Below are 23,665 nucleotides of genomic sequence, written 5' to 3'. Positions count from 1 at the left end.
AAGTCATTTTCTGCTGTTGAGCACCCAACTCATGTTACATAACCCCTAGCCCTGGCCATGTGCCTGAGTCAAATGTCTTCACCTCACTGGATATGGTTTTTATAGCTGTTGGTGTCTTCAAAAACCAAGTAAATACATAAAAAAAACAAGCAAGAAAAATGGCATGCATACAGATTTTATTTAGCCTTTAAAACAAACAAACTTTGTTAACTGGGCCCAATATTTCTTAATACAAAAAGAAAATCAGAGATGGAAATGATGGAACGATTTAGTAGGAAGAGAAATAAGCTGAGAATACATTATTTAATGTCAAAAGTTTATTGAAAAATAAGTATAATAAAGGGAAAGCAGCAAAAATATAACAAAAAGTTCAAATCAAACTGGCTTTAACACTGATGTGAACTATAAATAGGATTATGTCACAGTATCCATTTGAAATGTAGTATTGCATAAAGTGCATAAACTGCAAATGCAGTGTATGTGACATTCTGTCACTTTAATACTAGTTTCAAAGCTTTATAAAGTGGTTGACTTTTCACATGATTTGAAAGTTGGTAACTGACTAATCATCATTCATTTTTTTGCTGGTTTTAAGAAAAGCAGCTATGAAAACACAACACATAGGAAGCACAGCTGGGATGAAACGCTTCCCTTGCGATACCACACTGCACTGATCTGCACCCAGGTCGGTGATAGATCAGACCAGCCTAGGTCATTTCATTTATAAGGTGCACTAACTCTATAATGCCAATACAGTATGAAACCTGGAAAACGGAAACATCTGAAATTCTTGCCAACATTCCACACAGAACTACCTTTGTCTCATATAAATGCTATGATCAAATCTACATTTTCTACATTTCTTTTTAATATCCCACTACGCGTGTCCTGCCATATTCTCTACTGTTGTCTGTCCTTAGGTCATTATTTCACATACATATTGTACTGCACTATCTATTCCAGCATTTTTGTTGAAATAGTGGCAAATAATAATGTAAGCAGAACTGATGGAGAATCATAAAGAACACGCGTTACAGGAATGCAAGTTGCCTGTAATAACTCCAATTAGAAGGGAAATGTAGAGGCTATAAAGTTTCCCTATATAAACTGTAATGGGGGAAAAAAGTGGGATGAAAGAAACTTAGTTTGGCCTGTTTGCTTTTTATGGACGCTCCCTTAAACTTATATATTTTATACTGTATAACCTCATTAGTATTTATGAAATAGCTTACTAGCCGAACTCTACACACAGATGTCACCTACTGACACAGTTAAGATAAAATAAAATACTAAAAGCAGCAAGTAGTGGGACTCAATTAAAAAAGATTCTAATAAAAGGTGACAGTTTTAGCTAAAACCACTCAACCAGACCAAACTTGCAATCAATATAAAACAAAATAAATAAACATTGAACATTCCCGATAATAAAATATTCTTCAATGACATTTTTATATTATATTATGTAATCATTGTATTGTATTTCTTAGGCAAGTAAAAGTAGTGTTGAAATAAAATATAAAAATGCATACATTACTTCCATATGAAACATGAGCAATTCAATAAAAACAGTTTGTGTAGTATAATGTTAGCTAGATGAAGAGTGTTTTATAGGCTAAACAAAATAAAGTAGGTGGTTTGCTGCCCTTGTGCATTTTAAATATTTAATGTTCATGACGATGAACAAACAGTATTTTACACAAAAAATAAGTACCGTTAATACTCCTTCTGCTGCTACAGCAGGGTACAGGGATTTCAGTGTATTGTCACCGTTCTGACATATGTCTAATTCCAAAAAAGGCATATAGTATCACATATAAAGAGATACACCGACTTTATCCACAAAACAGACTTAGTTTTTTTTAATTACACTTTCAAACACAGGCAAAGTAAGCTGTTTTATAAATTTTACGGACTTCCCAACTAACTGATTTTCCGTCTAGGCCTGAACTAAATAAAAGTTTATGGTGCTGCCATAACTATTCTTTACACTATACTCATTCCAGGCCTGAGGGGATTGGTGGGTGACTAACTGCATTAGTCGCTGTCTTCTGACCAGTTAAATGCACCCCGAGACACAGCCATGTTGATTTTCTTCCCTTCTCTGACACTGGTGGATTTAGAGGAGTTCTGCTTGGCCTGCATGTTTATCTGTATACCAGAGTGCAAGACAGGTCCTGCCAGGTCCATAGAGAGCATATCCCCAAAGCCCTTCATCATGGCCTGCAGGTTCATGCCATCTACCTCCCCGTTACTGGCAGAAGTGATCTGACAAGACATCTCTGAACTGTTTGACTCCTCTGTTTTAGACTCATAGAAAGACTCTTCCGAAATCTTTGCAGTAACAGGCAAGAAATGCTGAGAAAAGGCACAGAAAGAAAAGGAATTAGAATCACAAAGTAAGTCAATAAAAAGATCTTAGATTGATTTTTGTTTGTTTGTAGTGAAGAAGTGGTTACTTTAGTTGTTTTAGTAAACTGAAAGGAGAAGTGTTTTCACACACCTTTTTCATTTCCCAAAATAGAGAGAGCAAAATGTTATTTTTTTTAGAATGCTGGCAAGAAAAATCTTAGAAGTTTTAGATAAAAGTGAAGGTGAAAGCCATGTCTGCAGAACACTTTTGGCACCAATGCACAACTTCAGAGTGCTTAATCAAACACACACACACACAGTGTGCTATCGTGTGTCAGTATATGTTTGAAGTTCGTTGTGTGTCAGTATAGGTCCAATGATATTCTGTTTAAGATATATAACTATCTACATAGATATCATATATATAATATATATATATATATATATATATATATATATATATATATTTTATTTTATGTATATTATTTATAACAAACAAAATGTTTTGGTTTAATAATTGTCCAGTTACAACCAACCTTTACTATGTATGCTCTGTTGGTAAAATAATAATAAAAAAACACATCCATTTCACATCCTGTAGAAGGTAAAATGGACTACCCTGTGAGTACCTTTGGTCCACACACACACACACACAGATAAAATGATACAGCATGGAATTTTGAATTTAATATTTTTCCCAAAGAAAACCTTAGTTTTGTTGCAATCCTAAATCTCTGAATCCCTACCCTCTTACTATATAACTCATTATAGCCATTTAAGATACTGGACTCCGCTGTGGTCCCTGTAACTGTGCAGCATGTTTTTTTGTTTTTTTTAACAATGTTGGATAGGGTGTTACTGGGATTAGCTCCAGCTCTGACAGGGAAGCCTCTCCTGCTTCACTCACCGGCGTGTGGGACTGTTCTATCAGTTTCCGTTCCCACATCTTCAGCCGTCGTTCCCGCTCCTTCAGCTCCTGCTCCTTAGTGCTCAGATCACGCTCCAGCTTCTTCAGTCTCTCCAACGTGGCCTCAATTTCACATCTACAAAGAACAAGCAGTTCAGGATGGATGCTTGCTTACAGATACAAATTGCTGACAATTTCCACTTGGATCTCTCCATCAATAGACTCCCAGTCTAAATGACACAGTACTGGCATTAACACACAAATAATGTTATGCCTGTGTTTCCAGGATCATTTTAACTCACATAACCCATTAACTCGCATAACGTCATTGGTAGAGACGAGGACAATAAAAGGGAACGCCACTGTTTCGGATGACTTAAAAACACACCCCTGACTTAGAGTTTAGGCAAAAACATCTTGGATTATGCAGGTCACTGATATGACCAGCAGGTGATGCTGTTCAGTGCGGTATCACTGCTTGCAGGAGCTGCAGTCTTAAACCCTACAACCCAAGCTGAGTCAGGGTAGCGCTAACGTTGGCTCAGAGTGCAGCTATTTATACTCAGGCATGTGACGCAGCTCTAAATCTCCACACATGGTCAATTTTTCCACTTGTGCTCTAAACTTTTCCTGTAATTGATTTTCTTGCTCTCCTGTTTACTGACAAACACCCATGGAATTTCTCATCCTCTCTCTGTTTTTTTGTCCTATTTTTAAATCTCAGATATTTTTAAACCTGTTGAAGAGACTACCCTCAAGGGCAACCCTCATACACTGTTATGTCCGCTCTCACTGCTAGTTGGCAGTCTTGCGAGGTAACAACTTCTACCCCTACCTTTTGAGCCAGGTAAATCTGGGATGGTAAAAGGAAGTTAAAAAAATAAAATAAAATAAATAACTTTAAATCAAGCCTCATTTTCTTTATTGCTTCTCCTTGTGTTGCATACAAGTGATAAACATCATGTATTTTTTAATTGCTTTACACTGATGTTGATGGCTGTTGATAGATGGTGGAACATCCCCTATCCCTCATAGATCAGGTTAAAAACTCCCACACTGCCTTGGTAAACCCACTGCCCAAAAGCACATTCTAAGTGACCACAAATATATACAGAAGAACCCCAAGTTCTACTAACACCTCTGAAAGCACAAAGTTGGATGTGATGATATAATCCCTTTTTAGTTGTACATACTGTAAAACTACACCCATGTATGCTTTTAATGTTTTTCTACTTTAGTGTCTGAACTGAAAAATGGTATATAATTTTATTTTATCATATTTGTATTAGTCCAAAACACACATCTTGGCTACAGCTGCATTCAGATAAGCCTCAACCAGTTTAAGATGAGTCAGGTCAAAGGAGTGAAAAGCTGGACTGAAGTAGCTCAGCTGTGTTGACAGCAGCAAATTGTGTGGGAGGAATTATTCAAATTAAAACAGCTTAAATTTGCCAAGCCTAAAGGGGATGTAGCTGTACCTCCACTCGGCCTTGTTGTGCAGGAAGGAATTACACTGGTCTGGAAGTTGGCTGTCATTGGACATGGATTCCAGGGTCATCATGATTTGCTTAAAATGTGGTCTTCTCTGAAGGACAACAATAAACAGAAATAAAGGCATATATTTCAACTGCCTTTTCCCTCCAAGACAGCATACTGTACTGTGTATTACAGATCTAACAGCCGTTAGTACTCAGACACTAGAAGATTCAGGTAGAACACCCTGAACAGTTTAAAAATAGGGAGATTATGTCATGTGCATAACCTGTTGTGCTAGACACATCATCAGCAGTATTATATTATGTAGGGTTGACCGTGTCTTGGCTCCCTGTTCTACTGGTGTGGTGCAGTTGGCATGTCAATGCATTCTATTAACACTCTTGAAGAGCTAGCAAACAGTATCTGATTTATATGCCCCCTCTCATTAATTACTGTTGTTTAATACAAACATGACTGCTTGGATATATTTGTCCTTGGTCATTTATTAACAATGGGGTTATCCCCAAAGCAATTTTACTGACCTGGATTGTCTTCTGTTCCTTTGTTGTGTTGAAAAAGCCACTTCATTAAAATGTACATTTTTTAAAATTTCCTTCTAATTAAAAACACATTTTATCGTTACAGCAAGGGCCAAGACAATTTGGTTATTTTTTTGAGAGGAATCAAATTATTTAATGGTATAAACCAAGAACAAATATTTAACTGCTCCTTGACAGCAACAGATGGCGAGGTTTATTGCTGTTTTTATGTGCATGTTTTATTCCTCAAATAAAATCTGTCTTTGAACCTCAAAATGAGTCTAAATGTCTTCATTGCCATTAAGAATAAAAATAAATAACCAGAAGCTGACAAAACAACCAAAGAGTCACCTCACTTTAATGACTTATTGTTTCTAATTTATATTCGAACTTACTTGTATTTCTGTAACCACATTCATAAGTACGTCTACACAGCTGTAAACCATATATTTTAAGCACTAAGCCTACACATCAGGGCATGCAAGGCCTTGTAACTGGATATATTCAAGATAAGTTGTTTTCTACTGCAGCCGGTGCTAGGATTAAGGGTCTGCTGATATGAGGCAGTATGAAGTTACACCCCAAGCATTCAGTGTAAATTAGAGGTTTGATATAAAGCTGCTACCCTGCATCAATTTAATACAGAGCAACCTACCTTTGGATCTGAGTCCCAACACTGCTTCATTAAATCAGCAAAACTTGCTGGGCAGCTGGTGGGAATAGTCAATCTCTGCAAAGCAAAAGACAAAAAGTTTTTTTTTTATTTTTATTTTTTTTACCGCATTTTAAGTGTCCTATATAAGTGTTCTATTTGTCAAACTGGGATGTCTTGTATAACACACTTTTTTGGCTAAAAGCATTCTTTGTTGATCTGTCTATAAATGTAAATGTATTTATATGTTCTTTGACACATGATGCAGTGGATCTGTCTGCCATGGCTGCTGTGGAGGTTATATTTAAGGAAAGGCCATGAACAGGAATAAGTAGCAATTGCAAAGTCACTCTGAAGGAATTGCAATGACTGACGGTCTATTTGCACTAATTGCACAACTAAATAAGTGCTAATAGGGTCTGTGAAACCAGCCGGTCATGCGAATTATCTTAGTTTTACATATATCAACATAGACTTCTTCAAACTACTGTATTTGCTGTTGGTTGCTCAGGGTACATGGTGTATACATCTGCTAAAAAACACAGCTTATTAAAACAAGACACACACACACAAGCAAGCTTGATGTAATTCACCTATAAATATACAGTGCAACTTTGCTAAGGCATTCATTGATGACCTATATTGTTCCAGTGTCTATAGAAAGAAAGGCATTTATTAACACATGTTGGCAGATGTCTTGAAATTTGACTATTCCAAAGAACGTTCCACTGCGAATATCCAGCTAGATAAAGTTACAGTAGTTTTTGGGTTGTACTGAATTCAATTTGACATTTTCTACAACATGGGCACTATATTATACAGAGTTAAAGGGTTACAACTCTCTATTCTTAACATTGGCAAAATATTCAGATTCATAGCCATTGTATTAACCAGTGTTAGTGTCCTTTCAGCCAAAAAGGGGGTTACTCTACCTCATTTTTCTCCACCACAAGCCAGGCAACTTGCAACCCTTCTAAGCCTTTAAAAGGAATCTCCCGTGTTAGCATTTCCCAAAGAACCTGAAAATAGAGAATTCATTTCAATTCATGTGATGAGTCAAAGGGGTTTCGGTCTGCAATTCAGCCTCCCAACAGTAGAAGGCATCAACTGCATTTTTGTGGAACATGGCAAAGTGCTATTGGAAAAGAAGTAAATAAGGTTTTATAATGGGTAAGGGTTGAAACCGTTGGTTTCAAAAGTCCAGGCTTTGTTGGATTCACCGGTACCTACCAGAAAACCCAGGTGAGATCAGTTATTGGCTGGCTATTACCGGCTTTATTCCACATCCAAAGCCGCCCCTTCAACTGCGGGGTTACATCAAAATGCTGATTTTTTTTTTTTCCCGGGAGGGAGGGGAAAAGGAGGGGTTAGAGGTTTCCGAGTGTTCCTTCGGCTCCACTCTGAGGGGTGGGATATGTGATGAGTCAAAGGGGTTTCAGTCTGCAATTCAGCCTCCCAACAGTAGAAGGCATCAAACCAACTCGGGACTTCCCTTACCAAGGTCTTGTGACCATGACAAAAGTCATCTTTTTGAGGGGTGGCACCTTGGTGAGGGGCGGAAGTACAAGTATGTAAATTCCAGCCACTGGAGTCAAGTGAAATTAAGGATACCTGTCAGTTTGGGATTGGTGATCCACTGACTACCGGGGCGGGGTTTGCATACTAAAGGGAACGTGCTACTGTGTTCGGGGTTGGTCCTAAGGAATAGAGGCGGGGGAAAAAAGGCTGGAGGGAAGTACGTGGGAGTTTGGACTGTGTCACGAACGGAGGCCTTACTAACTTGGCTCTTTTCTGTTTTTATTCCTTTTTGTTTTATTTTTGGATTTAAGCAGAGCGAGAAGAGGACTAAGAGGCTTCCGTTCCTTTATTTTTGATTACTCCAGCACTCCCTCCCTCACATCCTTCTTTATTATTTTTCTTTTTTTTACCCGTGTAATATTAAATAAAATTTACATTTTTACACGTAAATCACTGTCTGGAAAATCCATTTTTACTCACACGCCTCACACGTGGTGTCATTGTGGGAGATGGATCCAGCTACAGTTTTGGCGATGTTTAGGGAGCAGGAGGAGAAGCGAGAGGAGAGGGAAGCACGGCGCCAGGAACAGCTCGCCCAGTTCTTTGGTCAGCTGGTAGAGAAAATCTCGACACCAGCGGCGGAAACAGCGGTTGCCCGGATGTTTTCTTCACAACCAAAGGTACAGAAGATGACTCCGGAAGATGATCCTGAGGCGTTCTTGGTCACCTTTGAGAGAGTGGCAGAAGCAGCAGGGTGGCCCAAGGAACACTGGGCCATGAAATTGGCACCCTGTTTGACAGGAGAAGCGCAAGCAGCGTATAGAGCCTTGATGGCCTCGGAGGCCGCGGATTATATAAAAGTAAAAGAAGCCATTCTCTCACGCCTCGGGATCACGGAAGAAACATACCGGCGCCGTTTCCGGGAATACCAGCTGTCCAAGGGGGTGCGGCCCCGGGTTGCGGGACAGTATCTCCTGGATCAGTGCACCCGGTGGCTACAACCGGAGGAACACACACCCCAAGAACTGGTGCAGAAGATCGCTATAGAGCAGTTCGCCTCCATACTACCGCCAGGAAATCGGGAGTGGGTTAAAAGGAATCAACCTACCACTCTCGAGAAGGCCATCATCCTGGCGGAGGCTTATGAGGATGCGAATGAAGGCGCCGCCTCTGACCCCACTCCTGCGCCTAAACTAACCAGGACCAACCCATCAGTGAAGCCCAGAGGAGGTAACCAGACCTTCAGACCATGGAGGTCGAGGTTAGCCCCATCTTGGGCGAGAGAAAACCCCCCTAACCTGTCGGTCACCGACTCACAGGACAAGCAAACCCCGTTGGTGCCTTCTACCCCAGTTTGTTACCGATGCAATGAGCCCGGACATATAGCCAGGGATTGTCCGATGATGGAGGTAGACCTGGCAAGAAGATCCTGGTCGGCAGTAACAGGTAAGAACACTGGGGAATGTTGGGAGGGCCCTTATCAATTAAGAGTACAGGTCGGGGATAAGAGTACTAATGCATTTGCGGACTCTGGGTGTGCACAAACATTGATTCGACAAGCTCTTTTGGAGGGGGTAACCTGGGAGCCACAGGGTAAAGTGGCTATCTCATGTATCCATGGAGAAACTCGGGTTTATCCCACCACTAAAGTTAGACTTACTGTTGATGGTTACTCAGCTTACGTTAAAGTGGCTGTAGCGCAATGTTTACCATACCCTGTTCTCCTGGGAAGAGACTGGCCGTTTTTTGATCGTATTTTAGGTCGGGAAATGGTCTTAGTTTCTACCAGGGGACAATCTAAGCAACGGGAGAAAACAATTGGCGAGATTTTCCCGTTACAATCCGACCTGTTTAACCCTAAAATCCGCCCAAGAAAAACAAAAAGAGAGCGTCGGGTGGAAAAATATGAGGGAACTCTTGAGACGACAAGGGGAGGGGTCTGACTCAAAGGTAAACCAATCTTATAAATGGCAGGGTAAAGGAGTAGGTGTTCAGTGTGACCGGGGCTGCGAGGTTACTGATGTGGAAGGTCACATAATAAAAGACACTCCTCTCAGCGTACCTAATCATTGGGACCGAGATATTGACCTGGGCTATGAACAACAAAATGATCCCACATTACAGTATGCTTGGAAACAGGTTAGATATGTTGAGGGGAAGGATATGCAGGAAGGACAACCAGTGGTATTTCCGCATTTTTCTGTATCTGGGCACTTATTATATAGAATAACCCAGGCTCCCGGGACGGGACAGCTCGTAAAACAGTTATTGGTTCCTAGGCCTTTTCAGTCAGAAGTCATGAGATTGGCGCATGACATTCCATTTGCAGGTCATTTAGGAACTGAAAAGACTCGGGAACGAATTCTGGCCCGGTTTTTTTGGCCAGGGGTTTATGGTCTTGTGCGGAAGTATGTATCTGAGTGTCTGGAATGTCAATTAGCTGCCCCTAAGTTAGTTCGCCCCGCACCTCTGGTCTCACTGCCAATTATTGGAGTACCGTTTGAGAGGATTGGTGTAGATTTAGTAGGCCCTCTGGAGGGAGCAGAGTCAGGATATCGGTATATTTTGGTAGTAGAGGATTACGCAACACAATATCCAGAAGCTGTTCCCTTATGCTCTATGAGTGCAGAAGTAGTAGCAAATGAATTGGTTAAAATATTTTCTAGGGTGGGAATCCCGAAAGAAATTCTCACTGATCAGGGCACTAATTTTATGTCTGGCTGTATTCAGCAATTATACAAATTATTGAAAATAAGTTCAATTCGAACTTCAGTTTTTTTCATCCTCAAACGGATGGGCTTGTTGAACGATTTAATCAGACTTTAAAAAGTATGTTGCGTCGCTTTGTAGATCAGGAGAAACGTAATTGGGCTAAACTGCTTCCCTCCTTGCTCTTTGCAGTTCGTGAGGTACCACAATCCTCAACGGGGTTCTCTCCGTTTGAGCTCTTGTACGGTCGGCAGCCGCGGGGTATCTTGGATCTCATAAGAGAAGGCTGGGAAGAACAGTCAAAAGACTCTAAAAAATATAGTGAAATATGTATTACAGCTACGCGATCGCTTAGAATTAGTCGGTCGATTGGCACATGACAATCTCAAAGTGGCACAGCAGAAGCAGCAGCAAAGCTACAATAAAAATGCAAGAATTAGGAACTTTCGACCTGGAGACAAAGTGTTGTTGTTGCTTCCCTCATCAGAATCTAAGTTGTTTGCTAAATGGCAGGGTCCCTTTGAGGTCATTCGAGCAATTGGAAAAGTTATGAGATCCGACAGCCTGGGCGTCGGAAGGAAAATCAAATTTATCATGTTAATCTCCTCAAACCGTGGAAAGAACGGGAGGTCCATTTTATATCTCCCGAACAGGAGGGAGAGGACTATGGACCCTCAATTGAGCCAGTATCAGCAGCTGGGGTTCCGATGGGGGAACAATTAACTCCTGATCAACACAAAGAGGTAAGCAATTTAATCAAAATGTTTGGTGATGTGTTTTCTAACGTACCCGGAAGAACGCATTTGATTGAACATGCTATTATCACTCCGCCAGGTCTGAGAGTTAGACAGAGACCGTATCGCATTCCAGAAAGTCGGAGAGATTCTGTCCGGAGGGAGGTGGAGTGTATGTTGAAACTTGGGATAATTGAACCTTCCCGAAGTGAGTGGTGTAGCCCAATTGTACCAATAGACAAACCAGATGGATCACTACGGTTATGTATAGACTTTAAGAGGGTGAATGCTATCTCTAGGTTTGATGCATATCCCATGCCTCGGGTAGATGAACTCTTAGACAGGCTGGGGCGAGCTCGGTTTATTTCAACTTTGGATCTGACGAAAGGATACTGGCAAATTCCATTAGCAAAAGCCTCTCGTGAGAAAACGACATTCTCAACCCCAGATGGTCTTTTTCAATTTTGTACTATGCCGTTTGGACTTCATGGAGCTCCCGCAACTTTCCAGAGACTGATGGACAGGGTATTACAACCTCATCGAGAGTATGCAGCAGCATATATCGATGATGTAGTCATATACAGTTCTTCCTGGAAAGAACATTTGAGTAGATTAAAAGCCGTCCTACAGTCTCTGAGGAAGGCGGGGCTCACAGCGAACATGGCAAAGTGCGCTATTGGAAAAGAAGAAACAAAATATTTAGGTTTTATAATGGGTAAGGGTAGAGTGAAACCGTTGGTTTCAAAAGTCCAGGCTTTGTTGGATTCACCGGTACCTACCACAAAAACCCAGGTGAGATCATTATTGGGATTGGCTGGCTATTACCGCCGCTTTATTCCACACTTTTCCACTATAGCCGCCACCTTCAAATAAGGCATCGTGCAGGTAAGTTACATCAAAATGCTGATTTTTTTTTTCCCCCGGGAGGGAGGGGAAAAGGAGGGGTTAGAGGTTTCCGAGTGTTCCTTCGGCTCCACTCTGAGGGGTGGGATATGTGATGAGTCAAAGGGGTTTCAGTCTGCAATTCAGCCTCCCAACAGTAGAAGGCATCAAACCAACTCGGGACTTCCCTTACCAAGGTCTTGTGACCATGACAAAAGTCATCTTTTTGAGGGGCGGCACCTTGGTGAGGGGCGGAAGTACGAGTATGTAAATTCCAGCCACTGGAGTCAAGTGAAATTAAGGATACCTGTCAGTTTGGGATTGGTGATCCACTGACTACCGGGGCGGGGTTTGCATACTAAAGGGAACGTGCTACTGTGTTCGGGGTTGGTCCTAAGGAATAGAGGCGGGGAAAAAAAGGCTGGAGGGAAGTACGTGGGAGTTTGGACTGTGTCACGAACGGAGGCCTTACTAACTTGGCTCTTCTGTTTTTATTCCTTTTTGTTTTATTTTTGGATTTAAGCAGAGCGAGAAGAGGACTAAGAGGCTTCCGTTCCTTTATTTTTGATTACTCCAGCACTCCCTCCCTCACATCCTTCTTTATTATTTTTCTTTTTTTTTCCGTGTAATATTAAATAAAATTTTAATTTTTACACGTAAATCACTGTCTGGAAAATCCATTTTTACTCACATGCCTCACAGTGGACTAAAGTGTTTTGGTTAAGACTAAGACATTATGGAACTGGTTCAATGAAATTACTTTTTTTTTTTATATATATACTGTACAACTTACTTGTAAGGCAAGTCAACGACTTTGCTCAAACCTTTATATGTGTACAAACCATAACAAGCTAATCATTTTCTGAAAAAAACTCTATACCTTCACAACTGATTTTATCTGGATGTAAAATTCACTTTTTACTGGATCTACATTATTAGTGAATCAGGGTTAAGTTCAAGTTACAACAAACTGTACCCATGCCCTACACAGTCTGCAGTGTTCATATAATTTACACTTTGCCACTCCAGGAACAAGTCCTTAACAGAAGCTGGGAGAGCACTAGCTGTACGACAGATAGAGGGCTTCAGTACAGGCATGTGAGCTGTGTGTCTGTGTCCATGCAGCCTGTCACACTACAGTTTATAATGCCTGCCATCAGCGCTTTGGAATCTGGGCATGCAGACGGTTTACGAATCTGCTTACTCAGTTACGGGAAGCAATGAGCCATTTAGTGTGCCCTAGTTCAAATCAAAAGAAAAAAAAAAAAAAAATAGTGTACTGCACTATCACGGAAATGCAATTTGATTTTGCAACAAACATCCACGCCACAGCTCTTAATTCAAAATATAATTATAATTAGCATGAAAAAGTAAATCACCATGTACATTGCCATGTATACATACTTACAAACAGTTAAAAGAACTGCTGCTGCTGTTTTTAATGGTAAACATGCATCGTAGTTTTGCGGTTTACTTAACTTATCACACTTACGTACAGAACATACTACATCTTATGTTTTAGCTTGTGCATTCACCTGTGTTACAACATTGTTAGAAGGTCGACTTAACACACTTTCACGTAGTATACTGCAGAAAACAAGCATATTGTTTCAGGTGCTATAAGGTTTACTGTCCAGACATCACTCACCACGCCATATGAATATGTATCACACATCTCAGACACTGGCAGGCTCTGTATTACTTCCGGTGCCATCCACGGAAAGGTTCCCACCAGTGACATGTGTGTCGTGTGGGAGTGAAACCTTGAGGCACCGAAGTCACAGATCTAGCAAATATAAAAAGCATGTTTAGGATTTAACTCGGACATCACGGTATACCATAATTAAATAGAATAAAGGTCCAAAAATGAATCCACACACCTTCAGTACTCGATCCGCTGTTACCACCACTGGAACAGAAATAAAAAGCATTACACATTCAATAACAATACAGCAGCAGACATGCAAAAGACTACAATGCTATTCCAAAATACTACTTGCCCGCTAAAAGAATACAGAATAAAAGAAAAAGTGACAAATGTGTGTAAAGCTATAACTTTAATACAGTAAACCAGGGTTTGTCAGCTTGTCCACTCTGTCATTGTATCTGCCAATGGAAAAGGAGTGTGTCATTTTAGGGTTGTCTTGGTCTAATATCTCTCCACTACCATAGTGGGGAAATACTCAAAAACTCACAATACGCTCTTGTGCAAATGCCAATTTAACAGCTTTTTACAAAGTTCATCTGGAAATACGTACAGTTTCTGTTTATTGTATAAATTATGCAATGAAATGCTAGGATCCGTGAATAGCTCCGACATAAACTTGTCCAACAACCTAAGGCCTGGGGGAACATAGGCTTTTTTACACCACAGACAAACATGTCATTATATAGAAAAAGCAATGCATTCCATATACATATTCTCAGCCATATCAATGAAACACAATGGGATGTATTTTCAAAGCATTTACTCCAGTCTTTAATACACTGTTTCATGAAACACCTGCTCCAGTAATTTAACAAAATTACAACCACGCAACCAAGCGATACAAATCAGAGTTCTCTTTGACACGATCAAGGTATCTGTTTCTCATTTTGTAACAATAATATGTTATTTTTTTCTCCTTTTAAAGAATGGAGAAAACACTTTGAAATGAAAAGGCCTACAACATGAGACATCAATTAAGCTATTCTTACCATTCCTGGACTTGAGGTCTCTGTGGATTACCCGCACTGGCGCTTCCATGTGTAGATAATGCATTCCTAACAGGAAAGGTAGAAAAAAAAAGGTTTCCTTTTAGTTTACATTCAGTGTGATGCCAAGACAAGCTATGAAAATGTACACACAGACTTCATTAACTGCCATATGAATTTACAATAAACATTTATTTATTCTTGAAAGGGACGACAATCACCTACAACCATAAAAATTAGGTTTTACTACTTACAAAAGAAGTTACTGCTCTTTCTTCATCTTTATCTACATATCAACATGATATTAACCAGTGCGTGTGTCCTTTGGAATCCTATGGTTCTCATTCCAGAGTCTCCTCACAGAATCGAGGAAATACAGTAAAAATTCTGTCTAACTACAGTTCTTTATAGAATTGTCATTATCTTATACAACACGTTAATAATGTGTAGGCTTGCATGCATAAATAGCATATCACCTTAATAGTTCTGATGGCATCTTTGACATAGTGCCTATATTTATCTAGATCCAATAACAACTCATGCTTGTTCTAATACTGTCAAGTTTGGTTTTGCCACTTAACTTCGTTTTGCCCCAGGTAACTGGGTAAAAGCATTACTCTCATGGAAAATCAAGTGTTGCATGACCTCAGCTAATACAAATGACATAGAAGAAGATATACAGTATTACTACTGTAGGCTTTACTATTATTTTTTTCCAGCCCCATACATTGTTGTCATGTAGATAAAATGAAATTCTATGAAAACCTACCTTTGGCGATTTCCATTGCCCAAGTCATGACATGGTCCATGTCCATTTTCTCACTTTCATCACTAGACAGGTAGTCATATAAAGACCCTCCTGAAGCATACTCTGAAAGAAAACAGACGTTGCATAAATATTAAAACAATAACTACAGTCTCAAAAGCAAATTCAGTGCCCTCTTATACAGCATGCCATTACAAATGACATACAAGAGCGTTCTTGTATGTCATTTGTTCTCTATACCACTCACTCAAAGAGCTGTTTTTAAGCTCAACTTTTACACATTCATGTAAAACTGTACAGTTTGAGCCAAGACATTCATTGTTTGTGACTAAATTGCAAAGAAATTACACTTTGGAGTTTAGTTCAAACCTTTTTGGACTCCGTTCTACACAGCTGAACCAGTTAATGTAACAGGGACTTTGGGAATGCCTTAAATATGCCTAACTTTACCTCTACACTATTTGTACTACGTGGCAATATATATTTTGTTCATGTTAACAAGAACCTAGAAATGCAATATATACAATACCATTTTAGAGGCTTATGACGTTTTCACACGTATCAAAATGCGCATAAACTTTTACGGCAAATGTGGAACCCTCAGTCAACTGTAAATAGTCATTTCTATTAGAGGCTGACCCTCTGACTGGTAACCTCAAACGCCGTTTAACCTTCATTACCAAAGCCAGGCAGCAGCAGTGAATATCTGATCAGTCTGCAGCAATTATATCATGAGCCTCAGTGTGGAGTAGGCACAATGTTGTTTTGTTTGGTTATAAAAATGAAGAAAAAGTGTTAAAAGATTCCCCAAACTTTAATATTTTTTCTTTTTTACTTACAAACAAAATACCGTGGCACTAAACTGCAAGTTAAACCAGGGTCAATATTAAAATGGAATTAAAACAAGAGTAAATGCAGAATGCATAGATCTCAAACCCTTGCTGTCACAGGCAGATGAATCAATACTAAACCAGGACATGTATCTTCACACATCAGCTTCTAAGAATATCAAATCCTTTTTTTCGTGCCTGACTTGAACAGTAACACAGTCAATCTGCCTGGAATGCCTTTTTTCCCTCATAAACTGTCCTTGTGTGTATTACAACATGTATTGCCGAGGGTCACTGCCACCCAGTGAACAACTGTTCTCCAAATTAGACCATTGCCCTTGGAGAACACTTGTGACCTTTAGAAGCAAGCTTGGGAAATTTCAATCCTGTCTCTTTAACAGTACTGTATCTTAAAAAGGCAGATAGATAAGCACAAGAAAGAGGAAGGGGTTCAAACATGCCCAAACATTTTCAAAAAGTTAGGAGAGCAGTTATAGAGCACTGTTGCATTTTCTTTAGTACAGGTCTCTTTATGATTTTCAAACTCTTTCTTTAAAACAAGGGACACACATGCATAGTACTGTATAAAAGGCTATTGCACTACAGAGCTTGTACACATAAAATATGGGGCAATGTGTTACACAATCCAACAGACATGTTTAATAATATGCTGTTCCCAGGTCCAAATCAGACTAGTTCAGTTCCCATGAGCAGGCTTCAATAGTTCAGCCCAGCAGGTGTGTGCCATGACCTACCGAACTCCCCCAGTGTGTGGAATAATATATTGTCCATTCAAAGTTTAATTTGTATCGAAAATATAGCATGTATAAGTCCAACAAATCAGAAAAATAGAATACAGCTACATTTCAAGACTCTTATTTCCTCAATCTTGTGCTAGGGTATGGCAATACCACATTTCATCAAGACTGAACAATCGGATTTCAGAATACAGCTACAAAACTGAAGCATCATGCATGTGCCTCCAACAAATCTCCACATCACCAACCACATATTTAAAAAAGAAAAAAAAAATTGTAGTTGCCAATTGATTTTTACCCCATTTTTCTCCCAATTTGAGATAGCCAATTGTATTTAGCGGGAGCGGCGAAGACGAACACACACTGTCCTCCAAAACGTGTGCCATTAGCCAACTGCTCTTTTCCACGCTGCAGAACCGACATGCAGCCACCTCAGATACAGCGTCGGAGGACAACGCAGCTCTGGGCAGCTTACAGGCAAGCACACAGGTGCCCAGCCAGTCTACAGGGGCCGCTGGTGCACGGTGAGCCGAGGACATCCTGGTCGACCTAAGCCCTCCCCCACCTCCTCCTCCAGGCTAAATCTCCATATCTCTAAAGCAGCAGTAGCTAAAGAATGTATCAGGGCAGTTGATGCACAGGTATCTGCCTAGGGCAAAGTTAAGGCTTTTTTTTTTTTTTTTGTGTAACCCATAACCCATAAATATGTTTTAAGTTTAGGACTGCATTCTTCACAATTCTGCTTGCATGACTCGTACTGGGAATTCCACAATTGCAAAGGGTCAGGTCACACAAGTGCGGTGAACATGAAAAAATGATATAGTTGTCTATTCCAGGAAGTTTTGCAAGCTGTCTGTACTGTAGTAAGTAATGGATTAAGAGACGGGAGATTCTGGGTTCAAATCTCAGCTCTGCATCAGATTCTGGGCCAGACATCTGACCTTCTAGTACCCCCGTTTTGAAACAGAGGTAAAGGAACCTGGACTCAACTACAGCTGATGCTGAATCAAAGTCAGATTATTCTTTGTATAAAATATTATCATTCAATCCATTGAAAATAAGGATAACCAATTTCCCAAATAATGACAAGCAATTCACAAAACTTTAAAAGAATTAACATTTTTAGAAAATGGTAAAAAAAAAAAAAAAAGGTATGCTTCTCTGTTATACTGCACATCTCCAAAAACAAGTTTTACAAGTACACTATTGCTAAAATGACATTCTTTTCTTTTCTTTTCATACATATTACTTGTAGGAAAGCAGTAACCATGGCCCTGCAGTAAATCAGGTGGTTGAAGAGAATGTATAACAGTGCTGATGAATGTGGAAATGTCAAGGGCATGCCAGGGACAGTCATTTTTTGTTTCCCCAGTGCTAATTAGACTCTGCCTTGCTAAAGGGTGTAGTCATTTCCTTGGCAATCCACTGCTTCTTGTAATCAAATCACAATTTCACCAGAAATGAACAAGAAATATGATGTGACAAACATCTGGAACAAGAGCTTCCTTGTGACAAATAGTTGTAGCAGAAGTTTTTGTGGAAGGACAGTCCAGTTCATGTGTAGCATCTGGGATGCCTTGCAAAGCAAATATGAGGAGTTACCACAGTATAAATAGGGATTCTCCACTAATGCACCGCGTGATCAAGACAGGCCTGTAAGTTACAATTCTATAGGAAGATACTTCAGGGGCAACCCTTATACCCATTTGTGCCCTGGTGCCCTAAATATCACTTTATTGACTTGGATACTTTTGAAACTAGAGCCCTAATAGCCAAGCTACCCTAGTTTTTAATGATTACATTTTATTATTGACATGTACTTACACTTATTGGAATTTCTCTTTTAAACTAGATGATGTTAAGACTTAAATGCTACAAAAACACATTTAGTTAAATAAATTAGTACACTAATAATGATGCAAAAACAAAGCAATACAATAAAGTGCTCTTATAATTCTTATAGCTATTAAAGGAGAAATATCTTTTTAGTTTTAAAAAGTGTATAAAAAAAGCAATGAATGCCAAATAACAAAAAAAAAACTAACAAAAAAGACCTGTCAGGATGTTTTGCTGATTGGAATGCAAGAGAGATACTGTGCAGAAAAACCTGATCGATAGTAATGTCCCCTTTTAGTGGCCAGACACCGAGCTATCAATGCCTGTGAGTTGACACTGTTAGGAAAGGTGCTGTAGAAGGTGTGTGCTCTGTCTGGAGCAGGACAGGTCAATGAATAGGTGACAGCAACAATGACCTTCAAATGAGCTGCTACTGCACCAACCTCAGCTTCACCTCATGCTACTAACTAGCAGGCAGGTCACTTCGATAAGTCTTCTTTCTTCTGCTATGTAACACTGCCATCACATTAGAAATCTGGGCAGTATAGAATTGTCATGGTTATCATATTTCACTATGGACTACCTTTTTTTATTTATAAAAAGAGACAGTGAATTATTTTAATTGGAAGCTCACAGTTATGGAGAGACAGCAGCAATTGTGTGAATGATGGTATGTATTGTAAATGTGTTCTTTTATCTAGAAAACACTGTATTGACGTCTGGTTAGTTTCTTATTCTTGTATTCTTTACACTCGTCACCACACAAACAAATGCATGTCGGTGAAATAGCCGTATTGAAGATTCAAGTTAAACCTTACCTGTTACTATACCATAGTTGGGTGCTTCAAGAATCACTCCGTAGAACTGGATGATGTTTCTGTGACTGAGAACACTAAGAATTTCTGCCTGCACAGAAAATAATAGGAACAAAATAGTACAAGGCAGCATATTTCCATTATACATCTATATTTATACATACAGGATATCAGTGCAGCAGTGAAAATGTACCATTTCAGATGAACCACTGATGAGCATGTGGCTGCAGCGTGCAAGGTTGTGGGTTTAAGCCCTGTAAGCATGGAGTTATTGTATGAATGGGTACCATGTACAAAAATAAATAAATAAATAAAAAGGTATCTTGTAATGTCTGAGACGGTCAGGAAATATTATAGACAACATTCCACCTTTTATACTGAGGCCACAGAAGCAAACATATCTTACAGAGTGCACACTGATGAGAAGTTAGTTGGGGAAGACTACAAACAGATATCACGTTTAAGATTCTTATATCATGTAAAGTATGCTATAGTAACATTTAGCTTGGAGCAGGAAAAGCTTCTACGGTACATCACTTCGAGCAAGCACACTCCCGCTACTGTGTAACTGAGTGCAGATGCACTGCCTCAACCATTTAATGTAATTCCAATCCTATTAACTCACAGAACAGGATTTACAGTACAGTTCACGTGTTACTTGACTATATGTAAAGGAGATTTCTGATATTAAACTATTTATTGCTATATTAATATTAAATAGTACTGCTGCTGTCCAAAATGGTTACCACTAAAAGAAATAGTTGCTTCAGGCTTGTAATAGCCAAAGACCTCCCATAAGCTTATACCCTGAGTCAGGGGAACTACTCGAGAAAGTAACCCCTACACGCTCATACCACAATCCGAACCAACAGCTACCCAATGCAGAAATACATTACTAAAACCCAGTCCTACAACTTAGATTGACTAATTGTTTATTCTGATTTTGTTTTAGGGAGCAAACAAACCAATCTGTCACACAGACTGTGGTGCAAAAACAGCCAGCAGGTTTGGATCCAATGTAGAGAAAGAGCATCAGGAAGTGTTTTTTCTTCATTTTTAGATATGAATATAAATATAAAATAATTATACACAATTTAGTTGCTAATAAAACCTCTGCTTGAACAGAGTTTTAAGTGATGCAATTATGTGATAAATCTTTTTTTTCATTATCACCTTTTTTTTTTTTTTTTACAGAAGAAACATTTATTGTATGCACATCTTTGCATGAAATCACGCAATTATGAAGCAGCAATATTAAATATAACTATTAGTACTCAGAAGTTAGCTTTCAAGTAAAGGGGAACTTTAATGATTGCAAAACTGCAGGGTATGAAAGTTAATACTACCCGTTTAAAAAGAAGAGTAATTAACATGGTTATTATACTTTCAATTACAAATTGCAGACAAAAAGCACAAGCAATTATAACTCCTACCTCATTTTCAATTTTAAGAAGCTTCTTCACAGCCACTTCTTTGTCCTGTGATTTCCAGTATGCTCTGTAAACACTTCCAAAGCTTCCACCACCACAGTTCTCATAGAACAGTATGTCATCAAACTTGATTCGCACAAACGAGGCTCCGAGAGACGACATCTCATAATGACACTTGTACCAACGCAAGTTCTGTAGAAGCAGAAAGAGAAGCATGTTAGTAACCAGACTGTTTCATATAAACCTCATACAAGCCAATCAAAACATAGTTCTCTATAGCATACCTACAGTACATGTTCAACAGAAAAGAGCAACATTTTGAGACTCAATACTCACAGTGTTCTCAAAGGCTTTGCTAACTGTATCAACAAGTCATTGGCAATGCCCAAGCAGAACAGTCCCCTGATATTTCAAGACGTTGCACTTTAATCTATGGTAACATCAGCCCACTCAGGGTATTCCAGTAAACAGTATATCACCAGCTGCGGAACTGCGCTCTCAGGCTCTGTCAAATGGGAAACTCGAACTGAACTGTGAGCTTGTATAAGGCTTCTGGAATCCCAAGCATGCATTCGCTCTGTGCTGTGATCCCTCTGCACGAAATATACACAGTTGAAGCAACTGAATATTCTGGCATGTTCTAGACCTCCACCTCTCCTCTCACCCACTCACAACCCCCTTACCCCTTCACCTCCCAATATCTTCTAAAGAGCAGAAGGTAGAGTAGGGGAATAGGTTGCTAAAAAGGTTTCCTATACATGTTAAAATAGGGCAACCTTTTCATTCACTTTGGAAAATAACTTACAAACATACTTCCCACCTGACCAACATACAAAATAAAAATAAAAAAACACATAGAAGTCCAGTGTCCCTTTCCCTTATACTCACAGTACGCAGCCTGTCTGTGCATTGAAACACTTTCTTATGACTTATTTTAGTACCCATGAAGTTGGGTCTTGTTCTAACGTTGATATAATATCTTATGACTAGCTAAAAACTAGCATAGCAGCCAACGCTTAAAGCCTGCATGTGCAAATAAAATAATGAATGTAACATGTTGTATTATTATTCTGTCTTTAAGAGAAAGAATGTGGACTACGAATATCTATGAAACTTGATCCAGTTATTGTATCACGTAACTGACTGATTTTCGCTTTCAAGAACCAGATACTTACAATTCAATTGTAATAATCTTCTAGCACAGCAGGCAATATTTATATTACCACAGAAGGAAACGATTGCTCTCTGTAATTTACTGCTATTCATTTTATAATTAGCTCTATGCCACCCTTACTTCTAGGTACTGTATACATTTTTAGCAATTCATCCTGCTACTCAGGAAACACGGAAAAAAACCAAGCCGAGTTGTTATTGCACTACCCAGGAACTTTAATACTCACTAAAGAGAAACTGTCCCCTGTACTGCACCTCATTATGGAAACATTTCTTTTCATACACAGGGTTAAAGTATAAACTAACACTCACTTTAGTCACAGTAAAATGCAGCACTGATTGAGAACAGCTTATTCACAGATTGGCAAGATTCACTCCTCCATTATAAACAATTTTGCCAAACCTCTCACGCACTAAAATGGCTGACTAGGTGGGTGGTTTATAATGTAGCTTTGGTATGTTTGTATTGAAAACACTGTCAGGAAGATACAGGAAGGATCCACGTAAGAATGACCATTAAGTTTATTCCATTGGTCAGCGAATAAGACTGAGAAATTTCAACTGGGCAGACCAAGGGAGGCGTGTCAAGTTCCCACCTTGGTAGTGTTCTCTCTTGCTTTCCATGCTCCTTAAGCCTGTTATCTGCTATTAGCTGCTGCTACTATTTTACACATCATGTTACTATCATGTATTATGAACTTTCCACTGTATTTAATGTACTATTCCATGTATTATGTTGATTTCATGTATTATGTACTTTCCACTGTATTTAATAAATCATGCTTTTTTTTTTTTTTTTTTTTAAACGGCAGATCATGTATTATGCATTTATCTGTATTTGGAGTATTATGGATTTTCTTGTATTTACTGCACCTTGTAAAGCGCTTGTTATGGTGTTCCACTATGAAAGGCGCTATATAAAATAAAGATTAATTTGATTTGATTTAATTTGGGACAGCTCATTTTGCGAAGGACAAACACCCCGCAACAAACTAAAACAATGCTCCAGTATATTGAAAAAAAGATGCTGCAATTCAGTCACAGGGCAATGAATAAAAAATAAACAGTAGTTCGTGTGTCAAAAATCACTTGAGAAACGAATAACACATAATTTAAACAGTAATATCCATCTCTTTAATTTTTCTTTCACGTTCTGCTGTATTATTTCATTTGTTACTTGAGTTGAAGTTGATCTGTATGCTTTCCATTCCACACACCCAAAATGCAAGTCGTAAAAGTAAGCCAAGTTATTAATCCGTACCTTTTTTTTTATTTGTAGTGTATCTTCTACTAGCCCCGGTTCTGCTGTTGTTGCATTAGAAACCTCAACACCTGTGCTCTGCAAAATAACTTCTCGTGATCAATGACGACCCGCCTAGAAAATTTTTTGATCTACGTATTTACATTTCTATGTTCTTTCCCAACCAGGATTGGAGCCTTTCCTCCGCCCACGACAACACAGATCAAGGATACAACAGCGCCACTTGCCGGAAAGAAATGGAAAGACTAGTTTATGGGCAGAAGGTTTGTAATTTTTCATTGGCACAATTTTGTTTTGTTTCTGTGTTTCTTTGTAAGTTTGTTGTTTATGCACTAC

The 23,665-nt window shown here is 39.2% G+C and overlaps 1 protein-coding gene across 2 annotated transcripts; it reads right to left on the bottom strand.

Moving 5' to 3' along the window:
• Positions 1-159: 159 nt before the first annotated feature.
• LOC121322906 (mitogen-activated protein kinase kinase kinase 20-like) lies at positions 160-23,422 on the bottom strand. 2 transcript variants are annotated; one of them, XM_041263486.1, is made up of 12 exons: positions 23,330-23,422; positions 20,899-21,087; positions 19,469-19,556; positions 15,230-15,331; positions 14,464-14,529; positions 13,647-13,675; positions 13,415-13,552; positions 6,856-6,942; positions 5,927-6,001; positions 4,735-4,841; positions 3,257-3,392; positions 160-2,355 (listed from the first exon to the last, which is right to left on the bottom strand). In XM_041263486.1, the coding sequence occupies exons 2-12, from the start codon at positions 21,055-21,057 to the stop codon at positions 2,035-2,037; spliced, it is 1,308 nt and encodes a 435-aa protein (XP_041119420.1). In that variant the 5' UTR covers positions 21,058-21,087; positions 23,330-23,422; the 3' UTR covers positions 160-2,034. The 2 variants fall into 2 exon arrangements, with proteins under 2 accessions (XP_041119420.1, XP_041119418.1); XM_041263484.1 differs by lacking the exon at positions 23,330-23,422 and adding an exon at positions 21,232-21,426.
• Between the last annotated feature and the right edge of the window lie 243 nt (positions 23,423-23,665).

Source organism: Polyodon spathula, chromosome 11 (genome assembly GCF_017654505.1).
Source record: "Polyodon spathula isolate WHYD16114869_AA chromosome 11, ASM1765450v1, whole genome shotgun sequence".
In the NCBI taxonomy this organism is placed as follows: domain Eukaryota; kingdom Metazoa; phylum Chordata; class Actinopteri; order Acipenseriformes; family Polyodontidae; genus Polyodon; species Polyodon spathula.
This window is presented reverse-complemented; position numbering and strand designations above follow the sequence as displayed.